At 36.6% G+C, this 24400-nt stretch overlaps 1 protein-coding gene across 1 annotated transcript in view; it reads right to left on the minus strand.

The window, feature by feature from the left end:
• The window catches only part of Mei4 (meiotic double-stranded break formation protein 4), a 163309-nt gene that overhangs the window by 101867 nt on the left and 37042 nt on the right, over nt 1-24400 (minus strand). Inside the window, exon 3 of the mRNA XM_028756246.1 lies at nt 6493-7031. Coding sequence (XP_028612079.1) covers nt 6493-7031 — 539 coding nt within the window. The remainder of the gene's footprint in view (nt 1-6492; nt 7032-24400) is intronic.

Raw genomic sequence — 24400 nt, forward strand, 5'->3', positions numbered from 1 at the left:
GAGCAACAGTTGAGGAGTAGACTGGTAGGGGACATAATGACTGAACTGTAAAAAAAGATTAAAGAATAACAATAAAAATGATGTTAACAAAGAAAAGGAGAGAGATGAAATTCATATTTAGTGTTTATATGATGTCAAATGGCATGCTATTTTCTCAGTGAAAATTTCCAACAATCCTATGATGCAGTCACATTTCTCAGTTCTACTTTACAGATATGCAAGTTAGGTAACTTATTCAAGATCCCAACTCGTAATTAAGACTTTAATTTTACTAATTTAAGCTGTAGATCTGTGTTTAACACACCAGTTTTGGGTTTTGTTGTTATATTTTGAGATTTCATTCCTTTCTAATGTAGGCACTTACCCTTACATTTCCTTTTTCTATCAGCTTTTTGTTGAAATCCATGCATATAGGTAAATTTTCATTCCCCATGAGATACTTTTTAAATTTCGTTTGCTTTTCTATCTGCTGCTTGTGATTGCCAAATGGTTGTTTCGTTTCTACATTCTTATAAATTTTCCCATTTTACTTATTTTTATTCAATTCTAGCTTTAATATGCTGTTGTCAGAAAAGATACACTGAATGATTTAAAACCTTTACAATCATCAAGGCTTGTTCTATGACTCATTTATGATTTATTCTGGAGGACCCTGTAAGTGTGCTTGAAAAGAACAAGCATTCTTCTTCTGTTGAGGGGAGAGCTCTGTCAACGCCAGCTAAAACCATTTGGGCTATGCTGTTGCTCAAGTAGATGGTTGCTTTATTGACCTTCTCTCCCAATGTGCTATCCATTACTGTAAGTGAAACATTAAAGTCTACTAAGAACAAAGCCCCAGATTAGCCAAGGGGATGCAACAGTAAAGATTAGAACATAGCAAAAGGAAAAGAAAAAGGAAAAGGAAAAGGAAAAGGAAAAGGAAAAAGAAAAGGAAAAAAGAGCAACATAAATATTTTAAAGGTAAAATTGATATAAATTTTATATGATGGAGAAATGATCAAATCTTAAAACAAAGACACAAAGAAAAATTAAGTAAAATTAGGAATACAAGGAGACACACTGGATGTCTAGGGCATAAAATGAATATTAATATATTAATATATGAACACTCTTAACAAACTTAACAACAGAATAAATAGATAAACTCTCAGAAAACAAAACTTAAACAATACTGAATGAAGCAGAATAAGAAGCATACACAGACTAATATAAAACAGGGTAAGTAATATTGAATAAAAATCTTGCCAACAACTCCATCCTATTTTTATAGATTTGAATATAAAGATGAATCTTATAAAAAAAAATCAAAGACTCAAAACTAGTTTTTCTTGAGCCCTTTCTAATAATAGAAACAATTTCAAAATATATCTAACTTTTATTATAGGTCACCAAAAACATGAGAGATACTTTATGGGAAAAAAGTTACTAAGATAGTTTCTTTGAAATTATTTAAGAAAGTCTTTAATGGAATGCAAGCCAAATTCAACAAAAATAATTAAATGATCAAATATCATGTTCACTTAAAATGAATCCCAAAGATACAGGGAACGTTCCATTCATGACAGCCAATTAACATGATACAGCACATTAGTGAGGGTGGCAATCTCAACATGTATTGGAAAAGCATTTAATATATGAGTAAAACAAAACAGACATTGTAGGGTGTCATGACAGTGAAATAAAGGATATGTACAAAATTGTACAGCTAAAATAATAATCAATCAATAAAATTCAAAATATTTTCAAAAAGGTAGCAATACTCAGTTTTCCTATTGTTTTCACCATGTTATTCTAGATCTAGTCAGATTAACTAAAAAAAGAAAAGAAAAAGAAAAAAAAGAAACGTGGGACAGAGGGGAAGGAGGGAGCTGGGCCTCTCCATGTCAGCTTCGTCTGTATCCCATCATGTTCTAGGCCCCCTACTTTTGTTTTCACTTTCCAGTTGCTGTGACATAAACAGGCTGAGGAAGAAAGGCATCTCACACTTTCATGGAGTATATCATTCACTCTAAGTATGGATTGGCTTTGCTTATAGATTATAAATTAGAAAAAGGTAAATCAATGAAAACATCTACTCCAGAGACTTTTTTTTCTGAATCTTAGACTTTATATGAATAGGAATTCTGTAGGATCCCAGTGTATTCAAGGGACATATAGATCAAATATTCTGAACGTGTTCTGTTTTCTTTTATTGTTGCTACTAAGAAATGAGTAGATATAGGTGCCAATGGCATGTCTATAATATCTCTCTCGGAAGCTCAGAAGAAGGAGACAAAGATTTGGAAGATGTTCCGATATATTCTTTTTCTACAGATGGGTAGTATGTACCAAGTCTCCCCTACCACATGTCCTTGGCCATTTGGGTATCTTTGGTCCATGGACTTTAAGAAAGGAAAATCTTTTTTCTTTCTTTTTTTCTACACAAGGGCCTGGCCTAAGTGGCCTCTGTTGGGAAATATGTAGTAACCAACAGGGTAGAAAGTTTCCACAGTCAAAGGTGAGCTTGGCATGGATTGAGAGTTAGATTGTTTTTCAATGTTATAAATTTAGTGTTTCCTAAGTACTTCACAATTCCTGCCATTACTGTCAATAAAGGAAGCATAGTCAGGAAAGCCTCCAGTGGCAACAGAGAGGCCCACCAGGCAAAGCAGAAACCCCTCATTGTCAGGGCCAGTAAAGCAAGAAAGTATTAAACACAGAGACCCTGAAGTCAGACTGCCATGTTCTAAGTACCTGGAAGGATTAGCTTTGGTACTGGCTTCCTATCTTTGAGTAGGAGTATGTAGTATCTAATTTTACTGTCTCTGGTCCTGATTTTTCACCTCAGATACCATGCCCTTGGTCTGCCATTGGCCTGGTCCCTGGGGCCAAGCAATCTCCAAAAAGGTAGATGATACTGTTAGTAGCTAAAAGTGTTTTTGCGAAAAGACCATTTTTTCTTCCAAATGGATACCCCTGCTCCACCAAGGGCAGCTTTACATATCTCTTCTTGAAGATCTACATTCTCTTCAATTACAGGTGACTGCTATTACAGGTGCTACTTGTTACAACTTTGAACCCTTGTCATGATGGTTGTATAGTGAGATCTAATAGGGAAGGTAGAGATGAACAGCCAGTTTCTGTTGAGCAATTGGCAGAATAGTTGGCAAATATCAGTGGCCCGAATGAAGGCCAGCCCTGTCTGAAACCTTGTTGGTCAAATCTAAAAGTACCCATAGCCTGCATGTAACTTTTTTCAATTGGGTGGCATTAGACTCTGGGCCAAGTCACAATTATCTCCTGAAAGGCCTACAGCCTGTTCATCTGGGGACCAGATAGGAATTTGATGGGCACCAGAGGGAAGCCTGGGAGGGAGGGCCAAGCCTGCCCATCAGCTTTGGCTAATAAAGGGCTAGGAGACCTGGTTTTATGAAGGTTCTGATGGAAGTTGGAGTCCATTGGGATTATCTCGGGGTCATTCAGGTGATATTTGTGTGCTTCTGTTCAGCTGGGGCTGAAGAATTGGCTGTGGCTAATATGAGACCAGTACTGTTGAGATGAATCCTCTGGAAAGTATTTCTTAAGACTCAGCACACAAGACTACCATCCAGAGGACCAAAGGCCATTTGTAAACCAAACTTGGTAATGTGTAAGAATCTCCCACATGGTATTGGTTTTGATGGCACAAAAGCCAAAGGAAATGCCAGGATTACGTGATGAGCAGATGTGCTGTGTGTGCTGCGAATGGCAGAGCTAGAGAAACAGAGCTGCCCAAGTCTGCAGAGCTGCCAAGATCAGAGTGAAACCTAGATACTGGATGTTGTGCTGTTTACAATGGGGGACTTTCATTTTGCTGTGTTGTGGTTCTGTGCCCTGGTTCTCTCTTAGCACTGGAATTAATAATCAGAAGATTTCTGCAAGTGACTAAAATTTCTGAGTTGGTAGGTAGATGGGTCCTAGAATGAGGAGATTCAGTCTTAACTCTTGAGCTCTACTACTAGGTCACTGGGCTAATGAACCTCATCCCGTCTCCCTTCTTTCTGCATCTGGCTGTATCTTTAATACTGTGACTGATCATTAGATCATGTGAGGCTGGTACAGAACAGGACCTATCACATAGGTAAATGGGGCTTCTGGTTTCCCTCAGAGCTTGTATGATTCACGAAAGAAGGAAAATGGGAAATGGTAATGGACAAAGCCATGGAAAAAATGTGGAAAGCCCATTCTTAGCTTGACCTCTCTGGGGGACAGACTAGACCACACTCTGCTGACTGACTGGACATGTGCATGCAGATGAACTAAGGAAGGAAAGTAAGGATAAACAAGTCTCACCCAGGATTTCTCCATTTCTCATTATCTGATTGAAGATGGGACAAACTGGTTCTAATAAAAAGATAAATAAACCACTCAGAAGCCTTTTGAAACACTAGGAAGAATTCGAATGACATCCTCAGACACTCAAAGAAACAAACAAAGAGATAACAACAACAACAATAACAACAAAACACATGACTTTATTTCTTTTTCACAAGAATCACGAAGAAAATAACTCTTCATTAGGACACTGCAATTATGTTTCTATTGTATTTTTAAGTCTGACTTTAAATAGATAATATTTAATGATATATAACCTTCTTTGATTGCTACTATAGAAATAGAAAATGTCATAAAATTATGATTTCACAGTAACTGTTAAATCCTATATAATTTTTAAATTGATGTAAATTACTATTCCTTTTATTGACACTAGGTATTGAACTCGATAAGGGGCTAGTCTTTAGACGTGATGAAGAGAGAAAACTTCCTTGACCCGCACTAATGAGTTCTGATCGATACAAAATTCCTAAATCCATCCTCATTAGACCTTGCTGATAATCTCTTGGGAAGGATGAAGAACAGTGACTGCCATTTTCAGGTACTCACTATATATGGGCATGTAAGCAGATTTGTCTCAAGTCCAAGAGAACCTTGAAGACAAGATCATCCTCTGGCCTCAGTGGTACAAAAGATGAGGAGGAAGAGATGATAAATTTTGTCTAGCTGCAATGTCTTAACCAGTAAGAAAGTATAAACAAAACTTAAAATGATAGGTATATTCAATAGTTCACAGATTCATACTGCCAAATATTATAATGGCTCTAATCTATATAAGATGTTCCGTAGATAACTTTTATTTACTAGTTAATTATCCTTGATAAGAAAACTAACGCCCAGATAAAAGACATCAGATCTCAACATAGAGTAGCACTTACTTACAGCCAACAGAGATGGACCTATTATTGTTTTAATGATGACCAAATATCTAGAAGCCATATGTGAAGGATGTGTCTATTCTATTTTAACAACTCTCAAAGAGCCTGAAATCCCAGGTTCATCATTCTAGAGATCAGCCATAAAACAGTAAGATGTTATCAAAAGATAATTTGGAGCCTATCAAGATATTCTAGTGGACTTTGCTTTGAACATTTAAACCATACTGTTTCGGCTTCTGGTTCCCTGCCTAGGACTTGTACTGTTAATAACTTTTGCTTTTACTTTTCCCTCAGATTCCTTTCCAAACACTAGGCATGAGGAACTTTATCAAAGAAGTAACAATATGAGGACCTTGGACATTGGTGGTGATCTGGAAAGAATTGAAACTTTTTGAGCAACAGTAAATAAACAAAAGCAAGAGAAAACCAAAAGTGTAAAAAGTCAAAGTGCAATTTAAAAAACAAATAAATTGCAAGAGCTAAAGAATGTAGTAGGACATTTTTCTGCTACATTGTATTTGCAGTGGAGCTTGGTGATTGGACAGTAGAAGAGGTAGGCAGAGTGAGGAGTTGGGAAGAAAAGAAGGGAGAGGAGAAAGAAAGAGGGAGAGGAAGCAACATGGAGGAAGAACCATGGAACTCTTGCAGTCTGGGGTAGCAATTTCTATCAAAAGTTTAGCTATTGGGTAAGAATTTTAATTGGTTGGGCATCTTGTGTATTGAGCATTTCCAAATATATAAATACATTGGATAATCTTTAAGCATTACAAGTCTTTATTCTACTAGGAACCGCAAGCATGGGGGTACTGTCTGGGGCTTAGCAGAGAACCATGAGGGCGATGTGGTTGGCCCAAGATCCATGCTTTGGGGCATGGTCACTATGGAGCTGACTAGCAGAGACAGCAGTTATGTTAACATCTCGTGGGTGCCAGGGCTGGCGCTTATAGCTAGCCGGAGCCACAGTGAGAGCAGGAACATGGAGGCTACCAGGGAACAAGCTGGACTGAGCTCCATTTTATGAATATCTCCCATTACCAAAGAATTCAAGCTAGGAGCAGCAGAAGTGTGAGGCAGAAGCATCTCAAATAGAACAACACAGTAGCAATGGAAAGCTATAAACATGCAACTAGGAAGAGAATTACACAAATGAATCAGGCCCAGTTATAGACCCTCAGCCACAAATGTGAATGAACCACCAATAGGAATGTTCATCAAAATGAATTAAACATTAGGTCATAAGTAGAAAGAATATATTACTTACCCGGTTTATACTGTTGTTCCCTAAAATAGCCTGGAGTAGAGTTTTTTCAAATTCTTCCAACTTCTTAGAACATCTTTTAAAAATATGATTTGATAAATTAAAATCACTCGCCAGTCTGGCTAATGTAGCAATAGCCTCTGTCCAGAAGCTTGAGAAAGGGAGTTTGAGGTTCTGGTAAAATGTGATCAGGCCATCTAACAACTGTGAAACTGAATCAGAAACTGTTGAAGAGTCTTTTTCAAAGTGGGTTAAGTACACTTTCAGATTACTGGACTCTGTCCATTTCTTCAGTTCCAGCAGATGTTGAAAGAACTGCATGTGAGAAGACAGAGGAATTTCCAGTGGAGGGCACGGCTTTTTCTCTAGAGGCAGTGGGAGACCGAGTGGGGGATAGCTGCTCTCCACAAAATGCTGGGATAATTCTGTGGGTTCACTTCTTTGCTCATTTGATAAAACACATCCGGAGTCATCCATCAAAGTCAGTGTATTTTCGGAACTTGTTGGTTCCTGATCTGACAACATGGGGAGGGCATCATGTCCTGAAACAGACGCAACAGAAGGAGTATCTTAGGATAAAGTCTTAGGCCTTAGGTCTAGATAGCTACAGGTCGTAGGAACTAGACAATGATTACGATCTAAATGAAAATACTTCATAAAACATGCAAGTGTGTATAAACATTTAGCAAACTGTAAAAACTGCATAGAGGCAAAAACCAAACTATTGCTTAGTTTGGCTAAAGAAATAGTTTTTATATTTTCAGATGGTAACTCTCATTCATCTACAAGTATGTTCCTAGAAAGTCAGTCACTCCGAGCTTTCTCCTCCATGCAGAACAGAAATAGGTTTTTTTTTAAAGACTCGTTTTATTTTTAATTATTTGTATGTGTATGTGGCTGTAGAACTCAGTGCAGTGTGCGGAGGGGAGGCCACACGTGGACAAGAGATCCCTCTGGCTGAAGTTACAGATGGTTGTGGGGCACATAATGTGGTTCCTAGACACTTCGCAGGAGCAGCAAGTGCTCCTAACCCCTGAGCATCTCCTCATCCCTAACCAGCACAGTTTTGAAAGGAGTAATCTCTATCCATGTGTGTGCTAGAACAGAGCAGTACTCCTGGCTGCTTCATTTTAATAGCCTTAGCCAAGTGTCAAGGGAACACATGTTAAAAATGACAATATCAAAAATTAGACACAGAGAAGACTCCTCACAGTGCACGAGGATCGTGATGAAGTTTGACATGGTACATATTACAGTATTAAAGTCATATCATCAAACTCAATGAAGGAATAATAAAATTAATCATATACAAAGTATTTTCAAAGCAATACTAGAAGATATATTGCTACGATGTCCCAATTTGCTAACAAAAAATATAAACTCAACGTGATTAAGAAAACTGTCAAAAGCTGCATAATAAGAGTTATGGCTACCTATGGCTGTACCTGGAATTAATTAAAACCCAAGCAGCTGGGCACACGTGAGAGGAATACTTCAAGGTTGAATTGGAAATCCACCCTAATTCTGGATCACCTGAGGTCATAGGACCCACTTTAAATCTTGTGTTTCCATGGGAACTCCTGAATACCCTCATTATAGTATAATATATCATAGTAATATACTTTATAGTATGTATAGTTTAGTATACTATAGTATAATACCGAATAAACTTAACCAATGGATGAAGACCTATGAAAATACATAGTAAGACATAAGAGGATACTAGAGCAGTGTTTCTTAACTTGAAGGACTCTTTCACAGGGGTCGCCTAACACCATCTGCATATCAAATATTTGCATTATGACTCATAACAGTAGCAAAATTACAGCTATGAAGTAGCAATGCAAATAATTTTATGGTTGAGGGTTACCAGAACATGAAGATCTATATTAAAAGGTCAGAACATTATAAAGGTTGAGAAACATGCACTAGAAATATAGTAAGATCTCCTACAATCATAGATTGGCAGAATAATGTTAAAATGATTATATTAATGAAAGTAATCTTGATTAATGCAATTTCCAATAACATGCTAGTAATTTTCTTCTTAGAATGAGATAAAAATAGAGAAGCATAGAAGACTCTAAACTAGTGGTTTTCAACTTGTGGGTCAGAATCCATTTGGGGGTTGTATTATTGTTTATATTCATAACAATATCAAAATTACAGTTATAAAGTAACAATGAAATAATTTTATGTTTGGTGGTCACAACAGATGAGAAAGTATATTAAAGAGACACAGAAATAGGAAGTTTTGGAACCACTAAAAGCAGTCATATATCCAAGCAGAAAGAGGAATGCTAGAGACATCTCGATCACTATTTCAACCTATCCTTCAGAGCCAGAGTAGCAACACTATATGGTAGTGATTCAAAATCAGACATGTGAAAAGAACAGAGGCACTAAATAGAAATCCTCACAGTAACATCCAGAGGACTTTAGATATGATGTTTAAAATATACATTGGAGAAAAGGTAGCCTTTCAAACAAATGAGGCTGAAATCTAAGTATGTGCATAAAGAAATCGAAGTGATATCCTTGTCTCTCACTCGGTATACAAGTCAATCTAGATCCCCCCCAAAACAAAGTCACTTAATATAAGATTTAAAACATTGAAACTATTAGATAAAATCTTAAGAAAAACTCTTAAAGATATAACCATAATCAATGATTCTAAGATCTCAGAAAATAACAGCAAAAATGAGTGTGAGATTGTATGAAACTAAAAGGCTTCTGTACAGTAGATGTAACAACAACAACACTGCAGCCAAAATCGCTGAGTAAATAGAAATCCTTCTGAATGCAAGGACCAGTTTTTAATTTACTCTTACGTTGAAGTACTGAAGATAAGTGCTTTCAAATTTGATATATATGATCATCCTAACATGTTTATCAGTGGATTTAATAGAGATAAAATACACATAAACAAATTGATATTGCACTCTGATGAACATTATATACTCGATAAGTATAAACTATTGCTATAAAATACTAGCACGTGAAATTTACAGTAAAATATGTATCTTATACACAAGTACAGAGAATTAGCTCTTAAGTGAAAGCTGTAACAAGTACTACTTACATATTCTCTCTACAAATTCTGTGTGTCTCTTCTGCATACTGAATCCCACATTCTACTTTATTTTGCTGAACCACAAACCTTCATAGTGATTTTCTGTTTTTAAATTTTAACTTAAATCCATTTCATATTTTAAAATAAATTTCAAGTATATGCAACAAAATAGAGGTACCCCCTGTTATATATCCTACCCTAGAAATGTCCACTGTTGGTTCAAAAGATGAACACATTTTATTTCCATCAAGCATAGTTAAATCAAGTTTTGATGCCTTATCTCACTATTTCTATAGTCCTTACAGCATCCCTAAAATTACATCCAGATCTAACTGTTTCAAGGAACATATTCTGTATTCTCTGTAAGCCCCATGAAGTTTATGATTATCAAACTGAAGAAGTCTTTATACACAGACATAGAGATAGTTTATATCTTTAACAGCTGATTTCACTAATCCTGTCAGTAGGTATGAGATTGTAAACCTAGTCTCCTTTCTTCCCTCTGCTCTACACAAAGAGGGAAATACCCTATTACACTCATTCTACAGTCTCAACATGTATTAATCATGTTTCTACAAAGAAACACACACAATTTGGTGTGTGTGTGTGTGTGTACGTGTGAGAAGAGGACCAATTAGGGAAGCAAGACATCCCAAGATATTTAATGGGCAAGATGAACACCCAGAAAAGCCAAAGATGTAAGTTCTAGTCCAAACATGGGTGGGCTGTAGCCCAAAGAATTGATGGCTCAGATTGAGTATACAGGAAAGAAAAGACCCACGTTTCTCCAAATGTCAGAAGGAATGGAGGAAATGCTTCTTACTAGAAGAGAATCAGCTTTCTTTTCTGGTCACGCCCTTGTCCTACTGGATGAGGCCAACCCAATCTGCTATGCCCAATCAACTGATACAAATCATCTCACCACAAGGGTAGAGTGCTTAGATACCTGAACTGAAACTTAAAGTTAATATTCAAGGCATCTTTGTCTAGGTCCTCCTGTAATTACTTCCTTACGTTGATCCATACCACTGTCATCTTTTGAACAGTTTAATGCAACATCTTCACCTACATGATCAATCAGCCTCTAGTTCAGCCCACAACTAGGATACATTCACTAAAGCACCACCTTTAGAGCCATCTGTTTTGAAGAAATGCTCCAGATACTTCTCTCATTCTCTATTCTACACTACAGAATAGACATCTCCGAGGTGCTCAGTACACAAATTCTACCACTGTTTACACATCCCTATCTCTTTACATAGTTACCTTCATCTTCACCCTCATTTTTTACTTGTAACAATAAGCCATATAGTTCATGAAAACATGAGACACTATGCCACAGAACTATGAATTTTCATATACAGTTCCCCAGATGAATACTTACTTTTTCTTCAAGTCCAGCTTCATATATTCAGTGAAATTTCCAACTTCTCTCCAGGCTGAGAAAAGCCTTATATACACTTCATTACTACTCACTTCAACTGTTTTAATATATTAGTGACTTCACTCTGAAAGAAGTTCATTTGCATATTTCTGCAGCTTGGTACCTGCCTCCCATGTGGTTGGTCATTTGAATATTTGTCGGAAGAATCACACACACACACACACACACACACAATGATTGAGTCAAGTAACATTCATTCAATTCAAACATACTCAGCATAGGCATGTATAATTTAACCCTTCCAATTATTACTTCAAATCATTAATAATCATTATTCCATCATATACTCACGTATTGACTAACGTAAAAGTTATGTTTATGCCACCTTGTGGTCAAATAGCAAATGTTATTAAAGACCATTTCATAATGCCATTTTAATACCATTTTGTATTTATAAGAAAATTACATATATGTCCCCTTTCTCCCTCTAAACTTTACCATAATCCCCCCTTCTCAAATTTATGTTCTCTTTTAAAATATATATTTATGTGTATATAAATATTTTTATATATTCATATATAATATATTGTAATTATTTACTTATATGTAATCTATTTACATGTGTAATTTATTTATATATAATATATACGAAAATATTTATATATTTTTATATATAAATAAAAATTACAAAAATATACATGTACACACACACATATATACAACCTGCTCAGTCAACGTATTTATAGTATCTCAAGGCTAAGAACTTGGTAAAAGATAATCAATAGTTTGAAGACTCCTAACAGCAATATTTCACTTAAAATCAAGTGTTCGCTTCTTCCTCTAGGAAGATATATTTTAGCATATGACAGAACACATGCCAGATATATTGACAAAGAAAAGGTTTCAGCGTACTTTGCCCAAGTATACCAACATACATCACCATCCAAACTCTGGATATACAAAAAAGAGGGAAATACCATATGCACAGAAATAATGCCAAATGGAATGATTTCTCTTGACTGAAGTGTCTTTTCTGAATGTAAACAAAACCTGTATCTGTGAACCAACTTTATCCTAGGCAATGTAACACCACAATTCCTTATGGTTTCAAGTGTTCATGCTCTGGGAATTCCTTATTGTCTCTTTCCTGAGACCTCTTCCAGCTTCCTAACATGAACTTTGTTCAGCAATTCACCAGTTGTACCTGCGGCTTTCCCAGTCTATTTTACCTTCATAAATATCTCCATCATACAGTCCCAATGGCTAACTTTAGCAACAGACTCACGAATCTATAAATCTAATCACAATTGTTCTTAATTCACTAGTCTTTGCTGGCTGCTGGCTATTTTTAAATGCTGGCAGCACTATAACATGTTATTTCTTACAATATAATCATTAACATTTTACCAAACATTGAATTAAAAAAATAACTTTCTGGTTTGAACTTATGATATTTAGGTTTAGGATATATTGTATAAAATGAAAGACTTGCTGGAAAAAAATTAATGAAAAACAGTACAGTGAACAAATTTTCACAATTGCCCAACATGATGCTTACCCAGAGTGTGTACATTCATATAAATTAATACTCAGACTTTATGAGTTATACATCTCATGAACAAATGCTTAATAGGAACTAATTAAGTAAGTAGTTGTTTTGGCTCAGTTTGAAATAATTTAAACCCTTCCTAGAATGGAAGGCATTATGGAAGAACTAGCTTGTCCTAGGTAGAAGCATCATAAAAATACTTGCTCATATCTAAGTAGATATAAGGCAGAAGTATAACTCTCAAAGCAGACCCTGCAGTGGATTCATGTACTTCCATGGGGCACACCCATTAAAGGATCTACAAGCCTCTCACAACAGTGGCATCAACTAAGTTTCCAGACTTTAAACACATGAACTGGGGGTAACATTTTTTTTTAATTCAAGTCACACTCTGGCTTTTATCTCAACAAGTCTTGACCTCTGCACCTAAAACTTGCCAATTCCAAAAGAAATCAGGGCTTCCGTTACACTTAACTTCACTATCCTGACATCCATGCTATATCCTTCAGGCTCCAGAGTTTGAAACTTGAGAAGCTACTTTGTGATATTCAGAAACTAACACATAGTAATCCTGTCTATCTCCCTAAGTCTGTTCAGTCTACTCCCGTTTTAGAACCTTCCCTTGCATTAGGTATTCTATGTGACTTGCTTTAAAGCCTCAGTCACAATTTTCTCAAAGCCATTTTCCTGTCATTCAAAATCTCTTTAGATGTCATCTCTTCAGAACTTCTCTAAGTACTCCAAGCAAAGGGAGCTTCCAGATCAATCTTTTTTCCCATCTCCCCATTTCTGTTCCCTAGCCTGTCACTATCACTTTATGAATATTTCCCACTGGTATCTTTTGTCTTCACCCTTAAAAGATGTGTTCCATAAAAGACTTATATTTCCAGGTATATCACTATATCTCTGACTATGTGATTCTGAGTAGGAGCTAAGTAATACTAAACAAACAAACCCTTTTTACACCATTGCCTTTTATTTCCATGTTCATGTAAAGAGCAGAGATACATAGGCAAGTTTCAGCCTCCTGTCCAATTGTTCTGTCTGAATAACTTGTCACCCAGATAACATAAAGAATACATTACAGATTACATACTGCTTGCAACATGTGTAATATATGTCAAATAAATATTACGTTTATCATCTGTTTTCATTCTAGAAAACCCTCCCAAGGCTCTTTACTACAAACTGAAAAAGCACATTTTGTCCTAGTGTCACGACTTTTCTTAAAAAGGACACATTCTAGTTTCTCATTATCTTTTACAATACTCTTTTCTACTCTATTGGCCAAAGTTAACTTAAACTGTTTTCCAGTAGATTCTTATAATTATCTTTACATCATTCTCTTCTCCTTAAAACACTCCATTACACAAAGCTGTCTAAAAGTAACTAATTCAAACTCTTTATTTAAAAAAAATCTAGCATAGTAAAATCTTTCAGCCATTGCAATACTTCCCTAGCTTACATCATAAAGGGGACATATTTCAGTTGAGCAACCTTGAGATAGGCATTTAATGTTTCCATGTGGAAGATATCAAACTTGTATCTCAAATGAATATTTCAGGAGTTCGCTTATTTATATCACAGATACATTTTTTCATTTCTCTGATACAGAATTAAAGTAAATATATGCCTCAAAATGCACTGCTGTTCTCTGCTCCAAAATTCATTCATTTAGCACGTTTTCCTGTTCCTTACTAGATTCTCAATCTCTATGATACAAGAATTTATTCTGAAATATTTTACCTCTGAATTTTTAGTCTTAACCTGCATGTGAGAGTTGTTTTAGTTCATTTAAACCCTGTACACTCAGCTCATATTCCATGCCAAATACACTAGATTCTCTAAGCACAGGGCTCAAAGTCAATTGTTTTTAAAGTTCTCAGATGACTCTAATGGGAGAATCCTTGTTGTATATTAATTTATATTTATTGTGCTAATTTTTGGCAGAACCATGGCTTGATCCCTTTTGTGCCATTCCAATTAACACCTTCACAACTTCCAGAATGACTTCCTCCTTTCTCTTATTGTGTTTATCATGTTGTTGAATATCTCTAAGCTCAACAGCAGCTCCAATTTCTTTCCATGGATTACCTAGGTAGAAACTGTACTACTCTAGTTATCCATTCCACTCTAGCCCAGGTTATTATTTCTTCTTTGGTGATATCACAGACTCCTTCATGCTTGGTGGTTCTAATTCCTCTCCCACCAACAATTCAACGCACACAGAATCACACAGACTTTTAAAACTAGTTAATTTAACCAAAGGATCTCTCTATTTTCACAAAAATTGTACGCACTGAGAAAAGTTCCACATATGTTGTCCATCTGCCTCTTCCCTGGCTTTCAACACAACACTAATAGGCCTTTTCTCTTACTTTTCCACAATCAGTCTGGCCTGTGTCTACTCGCTCAGCATTCCTTTATCAAGGTCACTGAGTGGACTGCTCTTTAAGAAGCTGGCTCAACAACTTCCTTCTATACAGTGGCTCACTGCCCATCCAGTCTAACATTTCTGTTCTTTTCCATTCTAGGAAACTCACCACCACAGCCTGCTTTATTGTCTTCCACATTTTTTTTTTTTAAACAGACTATGATCTCCTTGGCTTACTGTTTATTATGTTATTGTCTGGATGACATTGTTAGGTAGGTGAGGAAGTCCTTGGCCCAGAGAATGCTGGATGCCCCAGTGTGGGTTGTGGGTGGGGGGTTGGGAGTGGGAGGGTGGGTGAGGGCATAACCTCTTAGAAGCAGGAGGAGGGGGGATGGGATAGGGGGTTCCTGGGTGGAAAAAATGGGGAAAGGGGATTACATCTGAAACGTAAATAAAATATCCAATAAAAAATTAAAAAAGAAAGAAATTCTATTATTTCTATTTTGTCACTAGAGGAACTGCAGAAATAAGTTAGATACCGAATAAGAAATGAACTGATCAATTATTGTAACCATTTCAAGATATCTTGCCTCTCTAACTAGACATAGGTGCCTAATGCATAAACAGACTTTTCTCCTTTTCTAGTCTTCAAAATCAAGCACCATACTGAGAGAACATGACATATTCAAGTATCTGTTGCTTATTTTCTCTATTTCAGTAGATTCTCAGCATTCATTTTTGAATTCTACTGTACTGAGAAATATTTTAACTTTGAGTTTTTCTATAAACTTTCAATCCATAAACACCGAGAAAAAATTGTCAACTTACAATCATAATTAAAATCACACATGACATTTGTAATGTTAATTTAAACCCAAACTCTTTTGTCTTTAAATTTTCACCCTTTAAATCATACTCGTATTATAGGAAGACAACATGGAAATTTGATCCACAGTTGTGGGCTTTGATTCTGTAGATCCTTATTGCTGCCTGCAAGCCACAGACATTTAATTAATATGTATCTCCTTCAGTTAAACAGATGGAAGTCCTAATCAGAAAATATGCCAAGTGTGAGCTGCGTGCCTGGATATAAACCCATTAATTCTAACTAGAGCATTTTTACCACCTATTGTGTAGAGATAGTGGCTCGGGAAGTTCGTCTACTTTCACGATAATTTTTACATTACATACATTGGAAGTGGTCCATGAAATGTAGGCCTTGTTAAAATACCATCAAAAACTTCAGAGTGCTATACAAAAATATTATGCTTTTCCTAAAACAGTGCTGACAATCATAGGTACTAAGATGATTATTTTCTAAAGAAAGAGGAAATCCCAAAAGATTCTGCCACTCTTGGCTAACACTGTATTCTGATATCATTGCTTTTAATAAGCATAGTGGGCAGTTCTACTTCCCTATGCCCCTTCTTTGGAAGGAAATTTAGCTCTAGTTAGAGCTAATGATAATTCAGACTGTCTCCAGGTAACTGCTAAGCATACATCTTAAAAACACTTAACATCTCCGATGAAATAATCTGGCAGTCCTAAGAAATGGAAAATAATTATAAAATACTCTTTAACCTTCACTTTTGTGATATAATCTTCATTATTGTGTTTCCTCCAAGTGTTGACAATGATGAAAAAATCGATAATATAGACCTCTAAGAGTCTTTCAGGGTCCAGGTGTATTTATCTACATCAGTCCAAAGTATTGAGAGTCCACGTGAATTTTCTTAACCCAGGTGAGAAGAGTCAGTCTTGAACCCCTGATGTCTCCTGCGAGGTTAGAATTGCCATGTGCATCAAGTATTACTCTCTTTTATATAATACATCATTCGCTGCTAGAGAAATCTGATAATGCATCTTCCAGATAACAAAAAGAAATGAGAAAAAAATGGCTCATTAAATTGCTTCCCTTTCTCTTTTAAAGTATGAAATAATTTCAGTAGTAATAGTTAAGTCACATATGCAGCCATCACTGTTGAAAGAAAAATAACTCTATTTCAAGTTGAGCATGATGTACTCATAATCCCAGGATTGGAGAAGCTGAGCCAGTATGTATGTTTTTGAGTTCAAGGGTAACCTGCTTTACACGGCACATTCTAGGCCAGTCTGGGTTAAACAAAGAATCTCCATGTTGAAACAAAATAGTTTCTGTTCTAATTTCCCTTTAAACAGCCCTGTCCTTCTCTTCATATGACTAGTAAGTTATTCAATAAATTATATTAGTTTTGTTTCAAAGTGCACTAAAATGGAATATTTTCATTGACTTGTTGGCCTCAACATTTATTCTAGTTTGTTTTCTCTGGCTGTATTAAACACCAAGACCAAAAGTAACTTGCAAAAGAAAAGGGTTGGTTTGGCTTACAGGTTACAAACAGTCCATTGCTGAGGGAACTCTAGGCAGGAACCTCGAGGTAGGAACAACTGAAGAGACCAAGGAGGGATATTGCTATTTGCTTGCTTCCTCTGCCACGCTTAGCTACCTTTCCTTGAGCAGCTAAGACCCACCTGTCTAGGCATGGCTGCACGCCAAGCATGCTTGGATCCCCTACATAAATTTTCAATCACAATACACAAATCTGTCCACAAATCAATTTGATGGAGGCAGTTCCTTAACTGAGATTCTTTTTTCTTAGATATACCTAGAATTGTATCGAGTTGCTGACAAAAAAACTAACCTGCACAATCCACTCCTTGTCAAATTTGACATGTAAACATCTTGAACTATAAAACTCCCTTTGTTCCCAAGATCTCATGTTAATATCACAACGTAAAATAGAGTAAACTTCACAAGTATCTAGTCTTTAAAATGTTCAACATACTAATAGTACAAGGTCACCTTAAAAACCCAGTTTCTCAACTCTCTGCTCCTGTAAACTCCAAAACAAGTCACAAACATTCTTACTGTAAGAGGGAAAAACAATACAGCACAGTTACATATTAAAGCAAAAGCAAAACTAACCCTCTGAATAGTTAAACATCGACATCTGACATTTACTCATGATCTAGGCTCCAAATGGCTTGTGCAGCCTCCCCCCTGGAATGCTGACACTAACAGCTCATGAACCATGTCTGTTAAGCTCAAGCCAGTTCTATTCTATATTTGTCACTATCCTTGGCGATCTTCACGGAGGGTGTCATCTTTGGTGGTTGTTATACTGGGTCTTCACTGCAACTGAGGTTATAATTATACCCGTGGCCTCTTCTGGTCTCTTATAATGACAAGCTTCTGTTTCTCTGACTCCCTAAATCACAGGACCTCTGACACAACCAATGATGTACCTTCACGAGCGGTGTCTCTTGACCTCTCATAATTCCAAGCCTCATCTAATTTCTGTGACCCCCTTTATGTTTTCAATACCAGTAGCATGGGTAGAGTCCTACACATTCCCAAGTTCTGCTGCCAGCTTGAGATACACACAGTCTTTCATCCCTCTGGACATTGCATTTGTACATGTGAACTCAGAACAGCTATAGCTGTTACCTGTAGGAGACTAAGCAATTCAACATTCCAGGACGGAGGGTAGAATGCCTCACGAGACTCCACTCTTAGTTTGTAGTACCATGTGTTAGTATTCTGTATAAACTCCATCCCCACAGTTATCTGGCAACAGCCAGGTGTGCTCCTCCCCAGTTACCTGGCAACAGCCAGGTAGGCCTGCCCACTATAAAAGGGGCTGCCTGACACCTCCTCACTCTCTTGCTCCCTTACTCCCTTACTCTCTTGCCTCCAGCTTCTCTCTGTCCCCTCCCCCACCTCCTTCCTTTCCCCCTCTCTCCTGTGGTCATGGCCAGCCTCTACTCCTCTACCTCTCTGTTCTCTCTCTCTCCTCTTCCTTATCTCCTGAATAAACCTCCCATCGTGGAACCATTTGGTCTGCTGTTATTTGTTCCAAGCTGTGAGCGAAAAATCTTTTCAAATACACTATTACTAATTCTGATCATTATGTTGTAGAAGATGTCTCCAAACATTATTCATCCTGTCTACAAGAAATTTATAATTATTCAATCAACGCCTCTTTACTCTTTCTCTCCCTCCAGGACTTGAAACAGACAGTACATAACTGCACTTGTATGTGGAATATAAACCACTGAGCTGAGAGAAGCACATAGTAGAAGTACAGAGCTGGAGTGTGTCTGTGTATATTTCCTTGACATAAAAGAACTTAAATGAGATGGGATCGATACTATAAGCTGGCAGTAAGAAGAGTTATGCTTAATAATGAAAACAAAAGTTCCCCTTAACACAATGGCTTCAATTTTGGCTATATTTGAAAATAACCCAAATATTTTGAAAAACGAAAAACATGGATTCCCTAGACCAATCCCTCACATCTAGATTCTGTTATCACTACTTAGGGGCCTCCTGGGCATCAGGTGATTTTAGCATCAAACTCAAGGATTATGAGAGCCACATCTAAAATATCTTATATATACCAACACTAAAGCAACAAAGATCTTCAGAAGTATATCCTTAAGAAAAAACATAAATTTTAAAAATAAAAACTACAAATCCCTCTGTGGTAATTCATTTTTGGAGTGTGGGGAGATAATTGCGAGTGTAAGAATCCGGGCGCAGTTTGAACAGACAACGCAAGGCCAAGGGAAGGGGTTTATTTCGGGAGGGGAGTGGGAGAGAGGAGCGGGGAAGATGGTGAGTGAAGAGAAGAGGAAGAGAGAGAGGTTGGGGCAGTCTCAATTATTTAAGTGGGTGATGACTTGTAACTTCCCAGGTGTAGGTGAGCGAGGCAGGTGAATCCTGGGAGCGGTTGCCTCAGTAATGGTGCAGGAGTCGCCTGGCCTCTGGCCCCTGAATATGACGTTACTGGGTTCAGACTTATACTAACAGTGAGGGCTCCTGATTACCAACATAGACTGGCAGGTGTAGAAGGTCTGGTCTTATTTGGCATTTGCCTTTAAATATAAATGTACACTTCAATTGCCATTGCTGTATTCACAATCCCAGCTGAAGGAACCACTGTCAGGGATCCTCCCCTTTCTGTTAGTCTCTGTCTCACTCTCTGTCTCTCTGTCACTCTCTGTCTCTCTGTCACTCTCAGTCTCTCTCTCTCTGTCTCTGTCTGTCTCTCTACCCGTTTCTCTGTCTATTCTCTCTCTCTCTCTCTCTCTCTCTCTCTCTCTCTCTCTCTCTCTGGTTCTCCACTCTCCCTCTCCCCCTCCTACCTCCCACACCATTTCCCCCACTCCCAGATCATCCAGCCACCTCTTCTGAGATTTAGGCTGTTGCTATGTATTGTAATGCTAAATTCTGTATCACAAGGTCTAGTTGCCTCAAGACACTGAATTCCTCACATGCCAGCTTTTGTTGTGCAAACCTTGCTCCTTAATTTAAAGTTATTGATGACTAAAAATGCCTACAACTTGTAGCTCACCAGAAGAGAGGTGGGAGGTAGGTAGGGCTTCCTGTCCTGGACTTAGGGTCTGAGGCAGAGACCACTATAGAGGATGGAGAGGAAGGAAGAACATGCCATGGGGTAAGTAGATGAGCAAGTTGGAGTAGGAGTGGCCTAGGCAGAACATGGCAAGTGATACCTCAGAGTTAGTGAAAGGAAAGTAGAAAAAATAGCATAAAGGATTGATATCTGCCCAGATTTTGTCTTTTATTTGAGAACTAAATGATCTAATTGGGGTAGAAACCTCTAAATATTTACTCCAATGCACCTCTCTGGTTCCTGCTGCCTCTGCCTCTCTAGTTCTTTCAAAGATCCACACAGGTACACAAAGCTGACTACCATCATGGACTGACAACTGCACAGACATTACAGATGTGATAGGATGTGCCATGGTTCACTGAGTAAGAACTAATGAGATAAGGTTAAGCACTTCATACAATACACAGATAGAAATAGCTACAGAGTAGCTGAAAGCACAGTAAATTATTAACAAAATTGTGTATTCAAATATGCAAAATGCAATCTAATATGTATGAAGTAGGTCAAAGAATGGGGACATTCAGTTAAAAATACTACTTTATAGAAAGAAATGGGAAATTATACTAATTTCCAGGGCAAACAGTATTTGTTATTAGAATAACAATGGGCAGAAGCAAGATGCCTAAAGTCTGTATATTCAGTTTTAATTACAAATTTAAAAAATTTAAATACTATAAAATATGTAAAAGGAGCAGAAGTATTTAAATTTTCATCAGTCAACCTTTCACCAAAGTTCATCTGTTAACACAAAATCCAAACTCCTGTGTATTACAGTTTAACTTATATTGAAAAATTCACCAAGCCTCATGAAAGTAATTTCTATTATTTGATTATTTATGAGCTTAATTGGAGATCATATTTTAGCTAGATATTGAAATATCTTTTGAGAATAAACCTATGTTTAAGATTCACTGAAACCACTTGAAAGCACAAAAGCAATTTCATTGTTCATATAAATTTAACTTAACTATAAAGACGTATTTTTAGCAACAGAACTTTGAAAGTATAAATTGTGACTTTCCCTGAACAGTCTTTTCCAGTGTATTTTAAAGCACAAACACTAGCAGAAATACTCTGAATGTATTACAGACATGTAAGCAGTATTTCTATTATCTCTGAAAAAAACTGGATCCAGAGAACAACAAAATGATATATACTTTCTACAAAACAATTAATGCTATGGAACAATAGGTCTGTTCACTGTCTAAGAACAACAGCTCACGCCATCTTCATGTCTCCTTCAGCACACCAAGACATCCCTCTGCAGCATTCTCTGGTGACTGTGTGCCACTTACACTCAAATGTGCTACTGAATGTACTTGTCTTAGAAACTCACCCAAAATATTTTATTTTAGGGTCAATTACTTCAGGTTTATATATGACCTGGAATATAATAAAAATACATGTTCAATAATTCTGCATTTGTGATATGAAACTTTATTTATATGGTGAAATTGTTTTATCTTATTGTTTAAAATTTGCTGACGTTCATCCACAGCTACGTACTTATTTTTATCTTACCAACTTGTATACTTTTTTAAATGATTATTATAATTCCATCCAATTTAAAGTTCATATAGATTTGCAGTATGCAATATACAGAATTTCTTCCTGATTACCATTTCGCTACAAAATATTTTTTAAATTACTTAAAATTGATATTAAAAAATACTCTCTTGAGGGGGGAAAAAGGCTGCCTTACACAACTATACACCATGTGCCACAAATGATGGTGTGTCTTAGTAGACCTCAAATAGTAGTCATGGGTCTTTCTCTTAGCTCTGCTGCTTTAATTTGACTCTACATGAATACTGACATCTGAAACTGTAGGCTCAGTCTTTTCACTTGGTATTACATGTTCCAAGGTTTGTTTCACTCACTTATTGCACGCACGGATTTTACAAGGCAATAATTAGGTTTCTACTGGTTCATTTCTGGTAAATTTTCTATTATTATGTCTCATGAACATATATTTCAATTTTATTTCTTTAAACCAGTAGCATCGAGACTTCAGTATTCATTATGACCAACCTAAAAGAGTATTAAGCTATAGTTGCTGGGTGTCCTGAATTTCTTATTCAGTTTTCAGGTAGGATCTAAGAATTTTACTTTTCCAACAAGTTTCCAACTCATGCTGATTTCAGGAAATATCTTAATGCTTAAAAACAATTGTTGAGGATTAGAGGAAACTACAGCATTTGGTATTGTTTATTTAATTCTAGACAAGTTCTCTACCCTGATTTCCTCATTTAACAACGAGGATACAAAGAAACAGTCATGGACAAAACAAAGAAAGAGTTACGGATGACTTCAAAAAGGAGCAGAGAAATAAATACAAAAGCTATAAATTCAGGGGAACTGAAAAAAAATTAAACACTAGAACCAAAAGGCAGATGTGTACATGAGGACTATGTGGAGGACAGTGGAGGACAGAGTAAGACTGTTAACCTTAAAGGTTAACGCCAAACTAACGCCCAGCCATAGCATCCATGAGGGCCTCTGAGATGCGGCCCCTTCCTCGGAGCTCAGCTCACCCTCTCCTGCTTATTTGTATTCTGAATCTAGGTAGCAGGCTACCTAGGATTCTTTCTCCATCCTCTTCCTTCAATATCTTCCACTTCCTTATCTTCTAATTCCTTCCACCTGAAATGCCAGAATGGTGTCACTGTTTGTCACCTCTACACACTTCCCAACTTCCTTTTGACTCTTTTCAGTCACTTTCGTTTTATTAAAAAGAAGTCTTAGCCTTTATCAGTCACGCCAGCAGCATACACACTGCCTGAAGAGAGTCAGAAAGGCATTCATAGGCCTACCCATTTGGCTTGTTTATTTAATTTTATCTTTGTTTTGATAATGAGAATGTTACTAATCTGTACATTTCCCAAAGATATCTCCATGAATTCTATTCATTGAATATCTAATATTTTAAAATATAAATCTTAGAATCTAGGCTTCAAAACTAAATTAAGAATTACCACACATTTATTACCACACATTTTAATTCTAATATAGCCTTAATTTCAAGAACATTGGGACATTTAAAAATCAGTTATACAATATACCCAAAGCGAAACATAAACCTAAAGATGAGACGAATACTGAAATTGGCTGTAGGTTTAGGGATGTAGCTAAAAAAATACTACATAACATTACATGAGACCATGAGTTCACGTTCTAGAACCAAACTAATAATAGCAATAATAATAATAAGTAACACTGTATAATGAGTTGAACTCAAAATAGTAACATAATACTTATAATAAAATAATATGAGTTGAAATAATAAAAAATGGGCAAACATCTAAGAATCTGAAAGCATTCTAAAGCATTTTAGCTTCTGTCTTAATGAAGGAAAGCTGAAATTGCCGCTGTCCATTGATTCTGCTCAGACTAACCTCCTGAGAGGTAGGACTCCAGCAATCGATCCTACCTAACAGGATCCTTGGCTAGATGCTAGGCTTGTTCTCCATGTCCTACATTTATTGCTACAAGAGTTAGGAAGATCTCCACAAACACATAATAATCCCAATAGATTATTATAAATATCAGCATATCTACACGTATTTATTCTGCAAATAGTCACCAATCAACCTTGATATGACAGGCGCTGTGCTAAGTATCTGATTATACTGATGATGATGATGATTATTAACATAATTCCTGAAAGCAAGATTCAGGTTCCACAGGACAGACAGACTGCTTACACACGAATAATTTATCTTATATGTGTTATGAAAATGCATACTCTGAGATCCATAACACAAAAACCTAATCTGGTCTAGAGAGGTAGTCAAAGGAAGTAGAATATTAAACTCTATCAGGAAAACTGAACATATTTAGGCAGATAAAAAGGAGAGGGGGAATATGCCACCAGAAATAAAGACTGTGTGTACAAGCTTAGAGCAAAGCAAAGGGAAGACAGTAATCAAGTGAAAAAATTCCCCATCCATAGTACAGAAAGTGACAGAACCCAACATGATGAGGCTGTGATAGAGAAGCAAGTTGACCCAACACTGAAGAAGCTGTGGTCCAGCTTAAGGGTTTAAGACTTCTTCCCAAAGCAATTAGAACACTT

This window comes from Grammomys surdaster, unplaced genomic scaffold (genome assembly GCF_004785775.1).
Source record: "Grammomys surdaster isolate TR1022 unplaced genomic scaffold, NIH_TR_1.0 126113, whole genome shotgun sequence".
NCBI classification, from domain to species: Eukaryota; Metazoa; Chordata; class Mammalia; order Rodentia; family Muridae; genus Grammomys; species Grammomys surdaster.